Source organism: Chroicocephalus ridibundus, chromosome 6, assembly GCF_963924245.1.
Source record: "Chroicocephalus ridibundus chromosome 6, bChrRid1.1, whole genome shotgun sequence".
NCBI classification, from domain to species: Eukaryota; Metazoa; Chordata; class Aves; order Charadriiformes; family Laridae; genus Chroicocephalus; species Chroicocephalus ridibundus.
In genome coordinates this window covers 5459669-5478847 of record NC_086289.1, presented here as the reverse complement: position 1 = coordinate 5478847, position 19179 = coordinate 5459669, and the positions used below count along the sequence as shown (strand labels likewise).

Here is a 19179-nt window from a genome sequence, read left to right as displayed (position 1 = left end):
AAATGAGACAAGGCTGCCCTTTTCGGCTACTTCAGGGGAGGTTTATTAGGAAAAATTTCTTCACCGAAAGGGTTATCAAGCATTGGAACAGGCTGCCCGGGGAAGTGATGGAGTCACCATCCCTGGAGGGATTTAAAAGCCGGGCAGACGTGGTGCTGAGGGACATGGTTTAGTGGTGGTTTTGGCAGTGTTAGGCTGATGGTTGGCCTAGATGGTCTGAAAAGTCCCTTCCAACCCGGGCGATTCTATGATTCTGTGACTCTCCTTGTGCAACTACAGCCACTGAGTTTCGGTATTTCTTTCCTGAGGCTGTAAAAAGAGGCTGGCTGGTGTAAATCCTAAGACCAGTCCTGCTCTAAACCTACGAATTCCTCCTATCCAATTCAATATATGCAATATACAGCAGTGGCAACAAGGTAGTAAAAATTCTGTATCCTCATCAGTGGAGGGGCTGGAGAACGTGCATGGGATTTGTTCACATCATTTATGGCTCGTTCTTTAAAGGAGGCTCAGTTAAGTGGGGTATGTGCCTGCCTCGCTCGTCCTGTGGGACATTGAAGCTTTACTGGCATCTCAAGTGCTATCAAAATGTAGGTATTTTATAACATACAAGAAAAAGTGTTCTGTAGTTGACTAGAAAAGTGGGGTTTTTTTTATTTCTTTGGTTCCTTTTTGTTGATGCTAACAGCAGAAATTTGTTTTGGTTCTTAATGCAAACAGTCTCATAATATCTTTCTAGCAACTTTTGCTGCTTCTGTAATAGGTGACAGGTGAAAATGCCGAGCATGAAACGTGTCGCGCAGCTCTCATTGAGGGGGCTCATCACCTGGGTACAAGAAGTCTGGGGACTTCCGTTGTTGTGTTTGGTTTTGGGTTGGTTTTGTTTTTCATACCTGATCCAGGCAAAAATTTTCTGAAATCAGAGAAAATTCCCTTGTGGAAGGAGCAGAACTTGGACCTTCTGTTTTAATGAATGAAATGTTGGGTTTTTTCAGGGTTTGCCTGTTTTTTATGGCAACGTAAGTTTCCCTGCTATCGCGCGTGTTCTTGGAATGCTTTATAAAACTTAGTTATCTACCTGTGGGCAGCTCTTACCAATATAATTGTGGGTGACTGTGGCATAAACCTTATTTAAAACCTTGTGCTCGCCTCTCGCCTCTCGCTAGGGCAAGTCCTGCCTTAATTTTCATCCCTTGTGTTGTAGTACGTTCCTTTGCGATCAGATTGCATTTTAATAAAATACTGTAGTTAGTGATGCTGATTTGCTTAATTCTGTGGCGTAAAAGGACAAATGGCACTGCTCTCTGAATAGGCTGTTGATATCGGAAAGAATGGTCTTCATATCTCTCTCTAGTAATAAAGGCGTGTGGGATTGCGATAGGGAGTCCCGTTCACATCTTCCTCTCCAGCACTTCTGCTGTTACTGAGCCAAGTCTGTTGTAATGCGGGAAGAGTTCGACAGCAGCATTTCACTTCTACCAAACGCCACGTTTTCTGAGGCAGCTTCCCATCTTGTTCCGTAAAGAAACAAGGAAAATGTCACAGCAGCGAGTCGAGCGACGTTCTGCAGAAATCTATACTCTGAAGTCAAAGATTTGATGAGGAGGAAGTTGTGAAATAAGCAATTAAAGAAGATTAAAGCCCTGCGCTATGTGGAGCACACCAAATTTGAATGCTGTTTTGCTTTGAGCAGCTGGAAAGCCTCCTATGTTCTCTTCGCTGCTGTGATGAGTCCCTAACCTCAGCTCTACCACGCCTGTCATTTACAGTCCAAGTCCTGCAGGGCATTGGTTTATTTTATTTTTTTTTTTATATATATTTTTTTTTTAAATGCATGTTTGTACTGACTTTGAACAAGGGGCCTCAATCCTGTTGAGGCCTTTGGCGCACGCTGGAATGAAAACAGCGCATAATTGCAGACGGTTTCTTGTTCAGATCCCCCTTTTATTTCGTGCTGACCTACATTTGTACTCTGCTGACATACTAGAGCGATGCCAGTGTTTATCGTAACGCGTTCCCATTAAGTGCCTGCCGTTCCTGTTTCAGTATAATGCACAGATCAGTCTAACGCTGGAGTTTTATGGCACTCTCCGAGTCCCCTCAACGGCCGTCCCAGGGAAGTGAGCGCCAGCTCAGCTGGCACATCAAGTCTAGGTAATGACCCACTCAGCCAGGCTGAGACCAAGCCCAGCCCAGTGGAGATGAAGGAGAAAAATAAACTGTCCTGAAGTACTGCCATATTATTAGCATTCATTTAGCAGAAAAACACATTAAAATATTATTTTAATTGGTGGAACTCGGTAAACTTCCACAGTCTTAGAAACTGTGTAGTCGTCGTTCCTTTGGCAGTCCCTGGAAATACGTCGTGCCAGTCTAAGGTATTGCTTTGGGAAATGTATCCAATTTCCTTAAATCCCTTCTGTCCTCTACGTCCATAAATAATAATTCTTGTAATCTCTATGCAGACATATAATTTCCTCTGAAACAAAGGAAAAATGTGGGTTTTTTCTTAATTCATTCACAGCTTCTGACTAAAAGTAATTATTGATTGTATTGCTTTTATGAACAACATTAATGAATGTAGCTGGTCAAAATGGGAATTACTTTGCAAAACATGTCAAGACTGGAATGAAAAAGATGTGTGGAAATTTCTCTGAAGTCATTTTAGGATGACAAAAGCCTTAATTTTTTTCCTTGACTGTTTTTCTTTATAATTGCATAATTAAACAAATTGAGAACGTGAAGAATGCTGTGCTGCTGCAATAGCTCCAGTCCGCATCGGTGAGAGCTCAGAGCAGCTGGTTTAGCCCAGCTTGAGCTGTGAGCCGGAGAGACATTTCCCAGGTCCCCGATCCCCTGACTGGGACACGCACACCTGGGCAGAGGGGACTAGGTTACACTCAGATAGGGAGCACGACAATGGCAGCAGGAACAAACCATACTCAGAATTTGTAAAACATTGTAGTAATGAGCTTTTATGAGCTGGAAGGCAGAAGGGACCATCATCTTAATCTTTTCCTACCTATGTATTTTCTTTTTTTTCCTTTTTTAAAAATCTCTTTCTACTTTGTCCAATATAGTTGTTATATTCCAAGTGAAGAGACTTGTAGAAATCTTTTTTTGGATTCCGTTCAATAAGCAAATCTTTAGTTACAATGAAAAGCTACTTGTTTTAACAGTTTTAGCATCTAATTCTCTGTAAATTTTCTTCACTTCGATGAGTTAGAACTACACTTTGAGAAATCTCATTTAAATAATTTGTAGGAAGCTTCTAGCGGTCTTTTTTAAGGAAGATTTTCAACTAAGAATATTTGTACAGCACTCTGATTGAATAATATTCTTACCTTTACCATAATTTATTTCCTATGAAAATCTCAGTGGTTCACGTCTCATGATAAACTTGGAATTACAAGGTCAAAGTGGACTGTGTTGACTGCTTGGGGCAGAGAGAGGAGCAGCATTGGTGGGTTGTGGAGGGGAAGCCATGTTCCTCAGGGAAATTGGTAAAAATAGCACATGGGAAACAAAGCTTGAGACCATCATGTAATTGCAGAAGCACCAGTCAATTCACAGGGAATTTACTGCATAAGAGCTCAGACACAATTCTGTGAACTCTTTATAACGGTAGAAAACAGGAGTAATAAAGTGTTTGATGTTCAGTTTTTCTGGTATTTGGCATAGTTAGCATGTTATGGTAATATCTAACTCTTTAACTAAGTGATAATTAGTTTAGAAGTGATGCTCTAGAGGCTGTTGCAAATACGTATTTTGTGTTTTCGTGAAACTTGCCTTGAATCCGTTTCTGGGGAGAACAGAACTATTTTTTCCCTTAATCTAGTTCATATATTGGAAATGTCACTTTGGTGTGTATGCCCTTTAATCATTGCTTACTTAATTTGTATGATTTTAACCTTTTATTATTATTTTTTTAATTGTAGTGTTATTAGATCGTCGTAAAATTTATTAAGCTCCAGTTTCAAAAATGTGCGTAAACTTCACAGAGTTTCCTGTTTGTTCCCACAGGATTATGTTCAGAAACTGTACCCGTAACTGATGTGTCACACAGTGAAACAGTTGAAGAAAGCCCTTTCCGTCCCCCTTCCCATTCTTTTTCCACCGTCTTCGATGAGGACAAGCCAATAGCCAGCAGTGGAACTTACAACTTGGACTTCGATAACATTGAGTTGGTTGATTCTCTCCATGCCTTAGGACCGAGCTCTCCAGAATCAAAGAATCGTGATCCCAAAGCGAATGTTCGAAGAAAATCTACCGATTCAGTCCCAATTTCCAAATCTACATTGTCTCGATCTCTTAGCTTGCAAGCAAGCGATTTTGATGGAGCATCTTATCTTGGCAATAGCGAGACATTAGCACCGGCAGCAGATGTGTACAGTACTGGTTCCAGTAGTGCTTCTAGTACCCTTAAGAGAACAAAGAAATCCAGACCAGCTTCCTTAAAAAAGAAGCAGTCAGCAAAAAAATCTCTGGATGCTCCGCCGGTGAAGGAAACACCACAAGAACCATCTGACCTCGGCCAAGCAGCTTGTGCCCCAGGTGAGGATAAACCAGTAACTGAAGCAAAGGCTGATTCAGTAAAGCCCGAATGTACTGAACCTTCTAAAATCTCTGCTGAGAAACAGGAGGCCCCGCCTGTGCCTGAAGGATCCTACCCTGTGGATCCAGACAGTTTTGAAGGGATTAGTGCATTTAGCACTGGAGGCAGCAAAGTACAAAACTCTCCCCCTGCCAATAAGAAAACGCTACCTCTTACGACGGCACCTGAGGCTGTGGAGGTGACTCCGCCTGACACTGGAGGACAAGAAGACCCTCCGGTCAAAGGCATTGCGGTGAGGCTGGAGTTTGATTATTCTGAAGAAAAGGGGGTCAGTGAAGACCAGCAGGAGAGCACTCCTCCTCCCAAAAAAGCAGGTAAAAAGCCTGGTGCTAAAATGCCACTACGGAGGCCAAAGACTAAAAAGTCAGTGGAAAAGCTTGACAATGCTCCAACCACACCAACCAAGTCGCCCGTTGATCCAAACGAAATCCCTATCACAAAAGGCTCTTACACTTTTGATATTGACAAGTGGGATGATCCCAATTTTAACCCGTTCTCATCTAGTACGAAAATGCAAGAATCGCCTAAACTGCCTCAACAAACGTACAGTTTTGAGCCAGACATGTGTGAGGACTCTATTGACCCTTTCAAGTCGTCTTCTAAGATAGCCAGCTCACCTTCCAAATCTCCAGCTTCCTTTGAGATACCAGCCAGTGCCAATGAAACAAATGGAACCGAAGGAGACAACTTGAATAAACCTGCAAAAAAGAAGAAGACGCCACTAAAAACGTAAGTTAAAGGGCACAGATGTTTCTAGATTAGAAGCACATTCCTAGCCCTTAGTGCAGTTACACTCGGGTTATATCTGACCAGAGAAAGGAAGATGCTGTTGAGTGTTGGTAGCCACACAACTGGGCTTGTGCTGCGGGTCTTTATGTGCTCTCCATCAACTTGTTTCCTCAACAGCTTGATGTTTCCAGACTGAAGGGCAGAACCAGAGTGGGCCACTGGACTGGCAATTGGATTTTTGAAGTTTTGGGGCTCAGTGTAGATTTGAATGTGATGAAGTCCAAATTTTATCAGTTTTGTGCCAAATTTTCTGTGGCGTCATCTTGGGAATTTGATACTGTTTAAGCTGATCAAAGTATTCGCACCAGTAAAGACTATTTTGTGAATCATCGGTTTTGAGAGTGGGATGTGAAATAGTAAGACAGCGACAAATCTTGTATTGCACACAGCAGGAAGATGCTTTTATCTAGTGACTTACAGTATTTAAAAGAAAATAACCTGAAATGGAGGAGTGCAGTATTGAAATATATATTTTTAAATATAAGACTAAAAAATGTGAAATGTTTCCTTTCTGTGAAAGAGCTTGCAGTTCTGCAGAAGGGTTAAAAACTCCTAGACTGCTACTTGTTTGGGAAATATCCAGCTTTTAGACACCGTTGACAAATTGGAGGATAAATTCTCTAGCTTGTTGAATTTCGATATTTGATTAATGATTTCAATGGCTAGTTGCATTGATTCCATGGTTAACTTGCCGGTGTGCATGTTATCTCTTACCCATTCAGACGGGGTTGTTTTGAGTCGGTAAGCAGTAAGCCTGTATCCCATTTATCTGAAATTGATAACCTGTATGTGTCTATAAGAAAGTATCTCACTGCCTGTCCCTTTATGATTTAAATGTTTCAGCTAACTAACAAAAATGTGACTTGAAGTTACAAAAGCCTGACAATTTGACGATAACGTGGTTAATGTAAAGCAGTACAAAAAAAAGACCTCCTTTATGGAGTGAAGCGGAGATTGTTCAGTTTCTTCTGAGCAGCCTGCTACTCTCTAGACATCTAATTTGCGTCCCTTGCCAGATTTGAGGAAGCTTGTGCCATTTTTTCTTTTTAGGGGCATTTCTGACTTAAGAAAATTATAGACCACTGTATAGTTGAGTTTGAGTTGTTCTGTTGTTGCTTCTTTTTGAGGTATGCCTGAAATTCCCAGGAAATTGAGGTGGGAATTGAGATACGTGCTAAGCTGACACATTTTCCGAGGTTACAGTCCGAACTGGTTTTGTCCAAAACCAGACGACTGAAAAGTCTGACTGCAAGAGAGGAACAATTCGAATCTTACTGTGGAAGTGTGGAGGGAAAAGAGGGGAATTTTAATATCACCAGATCCTTAAGTCTGATATTTGCAGCCAGCCAGAGTCTCCTTGTGTCTTCCAGTGGCTGCAGTGGAGGTGACAGACCCCCAGTATAAACCTCTTGGGTCCACCCATCTGCTGTGAATATTAGAATCAATTCCAAAGCTGTTCATTTAGGGCCAACCCGGGTTTACAAAGAGTTTGCTAAACCACATCCATCCTGGGGAAAACCCGTCGTGGGAAGGCCCTGTCCTACAGCCACAAAGTTCCCTGCTGCTCTTTGTCATGGTGGAAGAAGTGAAACTGCCCTGCTGGTCCCAGGTTCTGCTTGCAGGCTCTTATCTCAGGAGGGTTGCAGGAGCTCCCAGCCCTTGCCTGGGACTGCTTTCACTGCGTTGTGTTACCTGTCTGCTGGCTCCAGCCCCATAACCTACTTTTTGCAAGTGGTTTCTAAGAAAGAAGAGAATCTGCATGTTAATACACAGCGCAGCCTGGAGCCATAATACTTTCTAGAAGAAAATTAGCCTAAGGCTTGTTGGGGAATGCCAGGGGAAGTAGTGGTTTTGTCTCTGCCTGTCTCCAGTCTCTTTTCTCCATAAAAAGGGCCCTCAACATGGCCCCTCCGTGGGGTCCAGTGCAGGAGAACCCAAGGCCAGGCAAGGAGCTGGGGTGTAGGATCCTTCTTGGCGATGCTCCCATGGTGGGAGAGGAGAGAGAAGCCAGTGTTAAATGCTACAGCTCCAAGGGGCAGAAAGGAGGGTGTTTGAATTTGGAAATGATACTGTAACGTACCAGGACTTCTAAAACCTAATGGACAATTGTGCAAAGCCAGGAGTATTTATTAGCACTGTTGAGGAGGGCAGAAATATAACTGTATGGACCAGTTTGAAAATGTATGGAAAGCCTTTCCTCGTGTGGAAAGACAGCAATTTCTAGGTGAGACCTATGGGAGGTGAGGAAGCCAGGAATGAGTTTAAGCCATTGTTAAGCTTGTACTCCTTTGATTCTCTGCCGCGTGCTAGGTATTGCCTATGTTAAATCAATAAAAATAATCAGGTTTTATTCTGGAATGAAACTTACAGCAGTCTAAGCATTGACCTCCATGTGAAAAGATGAGATTTTTAGAAGAGCTGTCAGCTCGACACAAATGACTCTCTGGTCGGATACCGAAGTGCTGAGCTGTTTCGAGGTAGATCATCTTGCTCAGATGATGGTGAACGAGGAGCAGCTGATGCCTCCCGGGTGCCTGCTTGTAGTGATGAATAAAAATAGGTGGCTTGTATAGACGTTGCTCTCGAAACTGTTGGATGATTGGAGGCTGTGTTTAGAAGCTCCAGGTGCCAGCTCTCCAGAGCATTGCACGTGAGAAGAACCGAGCAGAAGCTGCCAAGTTTATATGTAGATGAAAACTTTTCTTAGCCTTCATTGTTTGGCAAGGTTTCCTTCTGGATTTGGGGCAATCGGTTTGTTCCGTTGGAACACAAAGTTAGGTTTCAGTGAGAGCTGGAAGAGATGAGATTTAAAGAAATGTCGTTTTCTTTCTTCGCTTGGGGAAATGATTTGAAAGGGTCAAGTAGCTTTTCCTGTACTGTCGTAACAAATCAGCAGGCATGAAAAAACCTTGCATAACGGCGCTCTTGCCTTAAGCTTAGCTGCCATTCAAGAACAGTTTTACATCCCAGATGATAACAAATCCTGTGCTTTGAAAAGAAAGCAGGTGGCTACCGTCAGGGAAGGCAAGGACGCTTAGTATGTTGATAGAAACTTAACGCGGAGGCCTCAGCTTTGAAAACTGTATTTTGTGAGATGAAAGCATGCCAGAAGTATAGCATTGAATTTGAAAACATTAAAGGACTCGATGAATATTATTTTTTCTCCCCATGTATTTCACAATAAAAAGTAGGTGTTAAGATTATACAGGTAGAAAATATGCATGATGAGATTGTCTTAACACATTAACATTAACAGAGTGTTTGTAGGTTTATCTTTTTTGTCAGTTCCTTCTGTCTGTCTCTCTTTTCTTTGTCTTATTTGTCTTAGGATGGTAGAAGATGTGATGTCTGTATGTTCTCTGTTGTAAGTAATTCTAAGCTAACAATTCGTTTCCTCTTTGATTTATGGGCTTTTTAATTTTACTCATTTATTTTGCGGCATGATCAGTTGCTATTCAGCATGAAGCTTTTATGTTAACCATTTCACTTCACTGTCACGTATGGAAGCTATTTGAAGTAAGATGCCTTGCTGTGAATGAGCTTGAGGAATCTATTGCCTCGTTATCTGTTTGCCTATCAAAGAAGATCCTCTTTTAAAAACTATATAAATTTCGTATCCTTGAGCTAAAATATGAGTGTTTTATTTCTACCACTGTACACCAACATTGTACAATCAGTTTTTCATAAATACTGCATAAAATGTTTCTCCTTCTTAAAGGAATAAGTTACCCTAATTACTTCTAGCATCATAACTAGATAATTAGTCACGCCGAACACACCGATATTCCACTGTTGAATTTATTTTCCCCTCTAGATGTGGTATTGATTTACCCTCTAACGATTGAAACCCACCATGATAATTTCTAGTGCTGATCTTGCCACTCATCGATTAGGGAGGAGCTGGTGGGCAGTAATTTTTGCTACTGCCTCTCAGTTCAAACATTAAGTCTTTATCGGCGAGTTTGGTATGATATTTTTCTCCCTCTTCTAGTTTGTAGCAAAAGTGTGTTTGAATAACTCTGGCAATAGGCATCAAGAGAACAGGTGGACAATTGGTTTATTTCCCCGTTAGTCACAATTTTTAGCCAATTGTGAATAAACATAAAGGCAACATTCATAATTATACACCAAGACGTGATGTTTATTCTTCATTCCTTTTGCCTGATTGAAACCTATGGGATTTGGAAGGGCGACAGTGTCCGTGCTCCCAGCCTGCACTGTGAGCTCTCAGGGGAACTGAAAGCAGAATTGCCATATTTACTGTTTTATTTGTTTTAAAGAGGGAGGGGGTCCGTCGAGCACATTTGTAACGACAGAGCTTTGTTCTGGCACCTTGGGAACAGCATCTGCCTCGGCTGTTTTTATGTAGTTCACCCAAAGCATATCAGGTTTTTTTCGTAGCAATTTATGGGGTCATTGGAGCTTACTGCCCCAAGATTATCACCGTTTTAATTCTCATTTAAAGATGCGTTTTAGACTTAATTTTCAGATGGGAAACAGGAGCAGACAGAAGCTAAATAATTTGCTTAAGGCCACAGAGGATGTCTGTGGTGGAGCAGGGATTTGAACTGCAATCGAGCAGCAGCTCCGTTCTGTAAATGTGTCGGTAGTTGGCATGAAAAATATGGCAATCCTGCTTTTCTCAGCTTTTGGGGAATTGAGGCCCGTTCCAAGTGCATGACAAGAATATGTACCTATGGCATGTTTCTCTGTGGTGCTGCTGCCTGACGGGTGGGATTTTCAAGCAGAAGGGCTTACAGAGCTTGCATTGTCTGTGGCTGTCTCTGGCTGAGTGTGAAATGACCCAATTCTTACCGGTATTACCATATTAACGGTTTTAACTTTATTTTCAGTGATACATTTAGGGTGAAAAAATCACCAAAAAGATCCCCACTATCTGATCCTCCTTCTCAGGTAAAGTATGGATGCATTTAATTAGCATTCTTGTAGAGGCAAAAAATGGAAGTTTGGTTTATTTAATTGTAGAACAGTACGTTTAATAATAGAAGAGGTTTTTGTGAAGAATATAAGCATATTGGTGTTTAAGTACAGCACACTGGGCTATAATCGTAAGATATTGAACTTTTGGTTTCTTGAAGCATGTATTCGGCGTATATTAGAACTAGTGTAATTAGAACTATTCGAATTCCAGTTAGATTACAAGTGCATGTACTTTGGAAAGTCCTATGTTGCAATGGAGCAACAATATGAATAAATATCTTCGGTCAGTTGTCTGAAAAACTAGACGTAACTATCCACCCTGGAATTTTTTGATTAGAAAGTAAGAAACTAAATGCATCAAACTGGTGGGCTGGAAGGGAAATGGAAATCAAACAAGTGGGCTGATCTACCAGGAACATGTGCTTGGATGGTTTTATTCCTTGTTGTAAGCTGCCGGCAGGTGGTTTTCTTGGAAGAGAAGTTAACAAAAGCTGTTCTGCCTACAAAGGCCCAAGTGCTTTGATGTGGTACAGCTCCTTCCACGCTGCTGTTCGCCTTCCTGTTATCCATCCTACCCTTTTATTTATGCTGCTCGACAGCCTAGAAGGGAAGAAAGGGTTCATGACCTCGCAGACCTACGAAGGCTTGCTCCCATGAGGGGAGCCTAAAAAGTCGGGTTTGGTAGTCAAAGACTTCAGTCATGGGTGCCACTTATGTCAAGTGCCTAACAGATATAAACAGCTCCGGATTTTCTTTCTTCCTTGTTATCAAGGCGGCTTTGCAATGCCGGTGTTTATCATCAAAGAGTTTAGTTATACCGGGAAAACTGGCTGCTAGTAGAGTTCTAAATGAATTACTTTACTATTTTTCATTACGTATTTTGTACAGAGCTGCAGTAAAGAGCACGGCATTAAACAGATGACTGTGGTTGTGTAGAGGGATTTCGGGAGTTGACTATTCAACGTGTCAATGAAAGATAATAGAATTAATTGGTGCTTGTCTTCTGCAGGATCCCACTCCACTGCCTACTCCAGAAACACCTCCCGTCATATCCACGGTGGTTCATGCGACAGATGAGGAGAAACTGGCGTCTTCGGTGACCAGTCAGAAATGGACCTGCATGACTGTGGACCTGAACACGGATAAACAGGATTACCCGCAACCGTCTGATCTGTCTACATTTGTTAATGAGACTAAATTCAGCTCTCCTACAGAGGGTATGCTTTATACAGGACTGTCTGCATCCAGCCGATGTTATATTTATTGGGAGAGGGGTTTTGGTTCGTTCAAGGAGGTTGGCATATACTTTGCTGAATGCAAACGGTATTATTTGGGAACCCTAAAAAATGATGCTCTTTGGAGCAGTCTGGGAAACTTGGCAATTTTGGGGAGCTGAATGTACGACACCCATAGTCCCACCTCGAGTTTTCAAGAAAGCGGAGAGAGGAAGCTTAAAGGAAAATGAAAGGAGCCTCCAGAGGAAGGCTTTTGCTTCCTTTAGATGGTTACTTGCAGACATGCTCTGTTCTTCTGTGCGTGCTGCCTGTTCCCTCTGTGCCTTCACGGGAGACTGGCGTCTGATTCCACTCTGGGTTTGTGCTCCTGGATCGAGTCACTGAACTACTGGTTTTGCCCGAGCCTGTTCCTCTAACCGGAATGGGAGAAGGTCCCAGGTTAAAAATCTGCTCAAAGTTTGTGTATTGTACTAAGACCCTTAACATGCCATCTCTCCTCCAGGTTCCTAGTATCCAGGTATCTTTAAGCATAAAAATGTCCAGGATATTCCCTGCGTAAGATAGGTACCATTCCCGTGCCAGATAAAATTTCCTTCTGGATCAGCTTATTAAGTTTTTTTCCTGTTGTAAGCACCTGTGAGCTGAAGGTGGAGGTTTCTGTTAGGAGAACTGTCATTCCAGGTCTGCGAAATGTGGGACAGACATTTAGAATTTAGAAAATTTGTGTGTGGCCCTCCTTGGGGTAACCGGAGGGAATACTGCTTTGCAACATCTGCTCCAAGGGCAGATTTTCAGCTTTGTGGGTGGGAAGAATGTGTGAGTTTAACTTGGCTTAAACTTTTTCTTCTTGATCAGATTTTTTTTTTCCCCCTAACCTTTCAACCCACGTCCCAATCTGCCATTATAGTGACTTTATGCCATTTTAGACTAGATCTGAGGGGTTTTTTTGCCTAATTAAGAACTGCTAAGCTTTTCGGTCAAATGCATTTGACATTAAAAGGCACGAATAATCACAGTGCTTTTAATGGCACTGCACATGTTCATATGCACGTGCTTATATGTTTGCGTGGCCTGGGCTTTTTGGAAATCTGTTGAGAGTCTTTTGTACAGATATACATTTCAATCTGGGTAAATCCATTTGGCTTTATTGTCAAATTATAAATTTTAGACATCGACTTCTTCATTTGTATTAAAAAAAATAATTTAAAGAAATATTTTTTAGAAAATAAGCCCCCCAAATCTAGGAAAATGGAAATTATATGGAAGGAGATGAACAAAAGAATAGTGAGAGATACTCTAAGGCAATCATTTTACTATCAAAGTGGATAGAAGAAAGTGAGCAAAGCTCCTAATTAAATGCTAATTGTCTTGTCTCATGTGTGCTGCATCGTACAGTCGGAGTTTCAGATTACATGCTAATTATAATCAACAATGCTTCCGCTTTTCAGATCTCTCAAAAATAATAATTTTTTTTTCCCTTGACAGTCTTGCTCCTGGGGCGTTGAGAAATTCTTGAGTAATGCCAAGGCTGTTTCTCAGTGCGAATATTTTTTCCCCTCCCAGATACTGGTAGGAGTGTTACCCTGTAACCTGACACGGCTTTTGCACAGATGCAGCCCAGCTACTGAGTCAGCCAATACACCCAGCTCGCGGCTCTTGCATGCGCTGCTCGTAACTCCTGCCATTTCCCTGTTGCACAGACCAGAAATAAGCAGTAGTTATTAGCAGAAAATTCTGATGTAATCTTGCAGCTATTTGTGGGAGGAGTTGGAGGACATCACTTAGTAAGTCTGTTGTATGTATTTATGAAAGATAATTATCTTACTTCATGGGATATCCTGGGCATTTGTAATTTTGAATGTATAGAGGTAACCGGAGCGTAAGATTTTGGAGGGGAGATGATGTCTTAGAGGAGATAGATACCTAAGAGAGGAGATAGATAAACTCTAGTTATGCTGGAAACTTCTGAGAGCAATGAGACGGAACGAACCGCGTTTAGCGAGCCATGCTATTCCTTTTGTTTCTAGTTGAAGTATTTCCATCCGTGTCCTGCCTTTTCTAAATCGGTAAAGTTAAATACGTGTTGTCCCCACGCTGGGTGTGGATTGCGACTGCAAAGCGGCCACCGGCCCTGGGGGCAGCTGGGCCACCACTGCCGGCTGTGCCAGCAGAGGACAGTGCCGGCGCATCTCCTGCCCCTGCTCCCGCGCTCACTCACCCGTTGCTTTCTGGGCTCGAAAATACGCCCCTTAAACGCTGGTGATGCACCTCGCCGGGCTGTGTGTAGTTAAACGGAATACAGAAAGGCACTGACTAAACACTGGGTGCCGTTATCTGGTATTTCATGCTTTTTTCCTGCAGCGCTGCCTCGAGGAGGGGGTTTGAATCTCGTCGTTTCAGTTTTGTTTCTGCTTTCACTAGGAAGAAGCCTGTATACCAGGAGGCTGTCCCTCTTGCCGGGCTCCCTATTTCCATTAAAACATATGGTGCCAGGAATTTAAATGTGAGGAGCTGACTATTATAGCATTCTCCTCACTTAGATGGTTTACTATTAATATCTCCCACGTGTCAGGTACTGAGAGTTTGTGGCTGTTCCTCTTCAGTGGTGGTTTGACAAAATACATCGGCTCGCAGAATTACAGTCCTTGTTCTCCACGGTGCTTTTTATTATAAAAAAATCTTGAGCCTTGTAAACTCACATTGCACCCTCTGAAACTTTTTTTTTTTGAACAGAACAGGTAAGGGATTACATTTAGAGTTCATTTGTTTTTAAGGAGCAAACGTCTTCCTGATACGAGCCCTATTTTTCAAAAGCTGCCCAAATCTAGAAGAATTTTTGCACATACTTTTAGCTTCATATAAATGCTAGCGTGCCATTTGTTAGAATTTATCTGTAATGGAAATGGAATTATACAAGTGGTTTATTGAATTAACTCATGGAAACAGAGTAAAATACAGCGTTAGGTCAAATTAATGATGGTTTTAATTTTTAAATGAAGGTGTCATTGAACAAAGCCTTTGCTTTTATTTGGGTGCAGGAAGGTATGCTCTCTCTTCCATTTTGCCGTGTTTTATCTGTCTGCCTCCGTATCAGCTCACTGCCGGGTGACCATGGATTGGAAAGAAATGCTGGTTCTTCCCTCCGGTGTAACGAGGAGATTAGACGTAGAGAAGCAGTAAAGATTTGCATTTTTATTAGGGTTTAGATTTAGGGGTCTTTGTAAATCTTCCCGCTGTAGGCTTTTGCTCTGTAACTAAAATGTGAAAACAGCCCAGTGAGCTGGGCTGTTGTGTCACCCCCTGTTCAGTGAGCATACTGGTATTTTATGTATCTTTTTATCTTAAGTAATACCACAGTAGTCCTGCTTAATTAAGAACTGTGTGATAAACATTAAGAAATAGAAATTACTTCATTTCTCAACAGCTTTTAAAATCTTCTTGCGTACATTAAAGGAAACTGGTATCAGCGTTACCAATTATTGAAAAATGTGTTTTCTGTGATAACACAATAGAGGAGAGTTATCTGCGCTCTGAAAGTGCTCTGAAACTTTGTTAATATTCTGGCCCCTGGAGCAGAATCTTCAGCAAATGGATAAAGCTGAAATTTTTCAGGCAAATGAATTTGTCTGAAACGTGTCATAGTTCATTGCTGAAAATCAGTGCACCTTCTGCTTTCCCTCTGTATATTCTATTTTTAATACCTCATAGAAAAGTATTGAGCAGAATGGGAGTGGCCCTGGTAAATGAGAAGAGATCTCATTTACTTCTGCAAATATCATTTCATGGCTTGTATGTAATGGCTCTTTTTTGTTTCTGTTGCAGAACTGGAATATGGCAACTCATATGAAATAGAATATATGGAGAAAATAGGCTCCTCTGTGCCTGTAAGTTCTCACTTCCATTTCCATTCATTTGCATTCCCTTGTCGTAATATACTGTCCTGACACTGCCATCAGCCTCGCTGCCCCTTAAATTAATTATAATGTGCCTGCAGCAGATTTGCAAAACCAGTTCCTTTAAATTGGCATAACTGGGATAAATTGCATGGGCTTTGTTGTCCTATATTCTGTAGAGCTTGTTCCATTTCATTATTTTATTTTTAAGCTAGCATCACAGTAGTTCTTTCTGGAGATTAAAAGCAAATCAGTATTTCCAGCAGTGTAGAGTACAGAGCTGTCTGCACCAGCTATTGAACTATTTAAGAGACTGAGAGTAAAACTTTTAAGATGGAGGGAATCGGGAGAGAATACACGGCATGAACATGAAATAGGGAATGCGGTACTATACACTATCAGTTGTTTTGCCTTGCTTCTATTTAATTCATGGATTCAATAGCTTGACTAGATTCAAAGGGGGTATATCCACAGGGAATGTTAAAAAAATCAAGTGTGTCAGCTGATGAGAAGTTTCAGTGAATATTTCAGTAACACTTTCAGTCAAGGGATGCCCCCTGCCTGACAGGCCCAGCAATCTGATTAGCCCCAAAGTTGGAGAAGAAGAGCCGTTGCAGAGAGTGCACTATGTAGGTTTTGTTCTTTAATGGTTTCTTCCTTAAAGGGATCATCTCATCTCAGTTAGCATAGACTGTGTTACAGTCCTGTATTATTGCTCGTCTGTCAAGTCATTTGGTCACTTAAGGCTTCAGTGACCTGAATTAGCTTTAATGGAGGATGGTTGAGTTGCTTAATGAGTCTTTCTTTCCCCATTGCCAGCAGGATGATAACACCCCGAAGAAACAATCTTTATACCTAATGTTTGATGCACAGCAGGAGAGCCCGGTCAAATCACCTCCCATCAGACTGTCTGATTCCACGACCCCATGCTCCGGGTATGTCACTGCGAGCAAATTCAGCGACGGAAAAGGATGGCAGGGAAATGGGTTACCGTCATAGCACATACACCTCTTCCTCTCTCTGCCTCTCTGTTGCCAAGTTGTTTGTTTAAAAATAGATTCCCATCTGTGTACACATATGATAGAGAATAGAGGGCAAAGATACAGAAGTTTTCTAATGGGAAGGAAGAAGGACATATTTTTCTCCTTCATATTCTTACTAAATAGAATCACAGCGGCAACTGTTCCAGTAGACAATGGCTTCCAACTTCCCATTTTTTTCTCAGATACTGAGATCATTTTCATGTCAATCTAGAAATCTCCTAATTTTGCAACTTTTCACTTGGCCTTTCCTCGATACATTTTCTGAACAAGGAGTCTAGTTCATAAGAACAGGATGTGGGGGTTGTATTTACTTCCAAAAATTTTGCTTGTTGAGGACATCTGATCTTACTAGTAAAAGTTGTTTGTTGGGAGAGATGTAGGTCACAATGAGAAATGGGTAAAAAGGCAAGTGAGCAATATTTAAGGAATGCGCATAGCATTTCTCATGGAACTGACTTTATTTAGATTACTCCTGAGCATTGCTTCGGAAGGATATTGCAAAGTGCTATGAGGTGTAATGATATAAAGTTGAGTTGAAACAATGAGTGGATATAAAAATATATACACATGAAAATAACGAAGGGGACTTCCTTAGTTGTTCCCAGAAGCAGAATTGTAAGGGCCTTGTGCTCTACCCTGAAAGCATATACACAATCTTTTTGCAGGTCAAGTTTTGAAGACCCTGAAGCCCAGCAGTCCTCTGGAATGAAAATACAACATCCAGCTTCCCGAGTCCTAGCTGCCAGCCAAGAGGCACACTTACAGTCACCTGACAAGTCAAAGCAGAAAGACCTGGAGCCCATGACCCTAGGAACAACTCCAGAGGCTATTGAAATAGTAAGTAATTTATGATAAGAGCTTAGGAATTGTTTCCCTGCAGAAATTTCTCGTGTCATATAAGAGGTAGCAAAGGTGGATCTCGCAAGTAGAGTGAAACTCAATCTGATACTTAAAGATCTTGGAAGCAGCATATGGTAGGACCCAAATGAGGGAGGCAGGTTGATGGCACTGATGGAATTCATAAGACTTTTCTGAATACTTGCTGTAGCTTAACGCGTTCTTGTAATAACTTCTTCCAAGTTGATACCTTGAAGTGCTTTTTTTCTCACACAGGCCTTTTTGCACTGTGCTTTAACCCAATATTTAAAGAAATATTTTATATGTAAAATAAGTGGGTTTATATAAACATAAGAGACATGATTTGTTCTGTTGCATGTACTGTGAAATTTCAAAATTTTGTTGGTAAAGAACAAGTGCCCTTTCACATTTTTGCATGAACTGTTAACTGTATTGTTGCCATCTGATACTGATAATGTAAAATTCACTTTTTTCATCACTAGAAACCATTCCAGCTTCCAATTAAATCACTTTTTTTAGTGGCTTCTCTGGGTTGGATTTGAATTAGTGGTGAGCCCTTCCTTGCTCCCAACCTGCGCTGCATACAGACTTTAGAGCATTGGTTCTCAGATTCATGAAGGTTCCCTCAAAGCCTCCACTTTTCCGGACAAACTTGTTTCACAAATGCCTACAGCACTAGACGTGCTAAGCTGTGTGACAATCTATTTACTGAGGAGTCTAAATAAGAAGCAGCTCACTTTAATACTATGCTTAATTTATATTAATGATGCTGTTGATACCATCTCAGAAAACATTTTTTATGAGCTTGAGTACTTTCCTGACTTCAGGGAGTCTTGGGTACTCAGATCCCAGAGGTCTTGGTTTTGTCCTTTAATTCTGTCCACCCTCATATTGTGCATTTATCCTGACCATGTTATAATTGTGAACATAACTTAGTTTAACCCCAGTAAGCAGCAAAAGACTTTGTAAAGACTGCAAAAAGAGTCTTGCTGAAGTCTGCCTTAGTTTTGGGGGTCTCCAAAGCTTTTGCACTGCCTTAGAGATGCCTGAACTAAACATAAGCCCATCGGAATTGTTTGAAAGCTATTGTAGAAGTATTGAGAGTGGGCTGTGGTCCATGGTTTGAGAGCCATTGCTTTAGAGGTCCAGATATTTATTTCTTCATGTTAGTCTTGGAAAGTTTACTCAGCTTTTAAATTAGGAAGAATTGTTCTTGATGTTTGTCTGTTCCACCTGTGGGTTGCGTATTCAAAAGTAATCTTCAGGGCAGCAAGAATTTACTAGGAATCAAGGATTTGCAGACAAGTATGTTGCTTTTGGTCTGATCTACTTAGGCAAAACGTCTGTTGCTTATTCTCTATCCTCCTTCCCCTTCAGACATCTCCTGAAGACTCCTTTGTCTCTGCTGATGCTCTTCTCAATAGGATATCTAAGAAAACCTCGATATGTGATCAGCCTGAATATCTGGATCCTGATTTAGCAGAAAAGAACCCCCCAGTATTTGCTCAGAAACTTCAGGTTTGTAGCAGAAACATAAATCTCGCTTTTCTCTAAGTTTGTCTGTACGCAGGTAGAGGAATGCTCTGCCTCATTTGGCATGGGTGTAGGGAGGCTTGGAGGGGAGGTGGGAAAGAAGCAAAATAATTATTTGATTCTTTCCAAAGTAACTTTGGCCTTTTGGGAACTTAAGGGACAGAAATATTTTAATTTATTTCATATAATACATAAACTTAAATTTCATCAACACTTTCGGTTATCCTGTGCCACTGGTGCATATATTTTGCAGAAGTCTTTATAAAACAAAT

The 19179-nt window shown here is 41.3% G+C and overlaps 1 protein-coding gene across 4 annotated transcripts in view; it reads left to right on the top strand.

The window, feature by feature from the left end:
* The window catches only part of TACC2 (transforming acidic coiled-coil containing protein 2), a 151280-nt gene that overhangs the window by 108665 nt on the left and 23436 nt on the right, over positions 1-19179 (top strand). For 2 of the 4 annotated variants that reach the window (XM_063339137.1, XM_063339139.1), the window contains 8 exons: positions 4024-5344; positions 8733-8768; positions 10258-10318; positions 11355-11562; positions 15403-15464; positions 16293-16408; positions 17182-17353; positions 18752-18892. In XM_063339137.1, the coding sequence (XP_063195207.1) occupies positions 4024-5344; positions 8733-8768; positions 10258-10318; positions 11355-11562; positions 15403-15464; positions 16293-16408; positions 17182-17353; positions 18752-18892 (2117 nt within the window). The remainder of the gene's footprint in view (positions 1-4023; positions 5345-8732; positions 8769-10257; positions 10319-11354; positions 11563-15402; positions 15465-16292; positions 16409-17181; positions 17354-18751; positions 18893-19179) is intronic. The other 2 variants (XM_063339138.1, XM_063339140.1) reach the window with 2 other exon arrangements.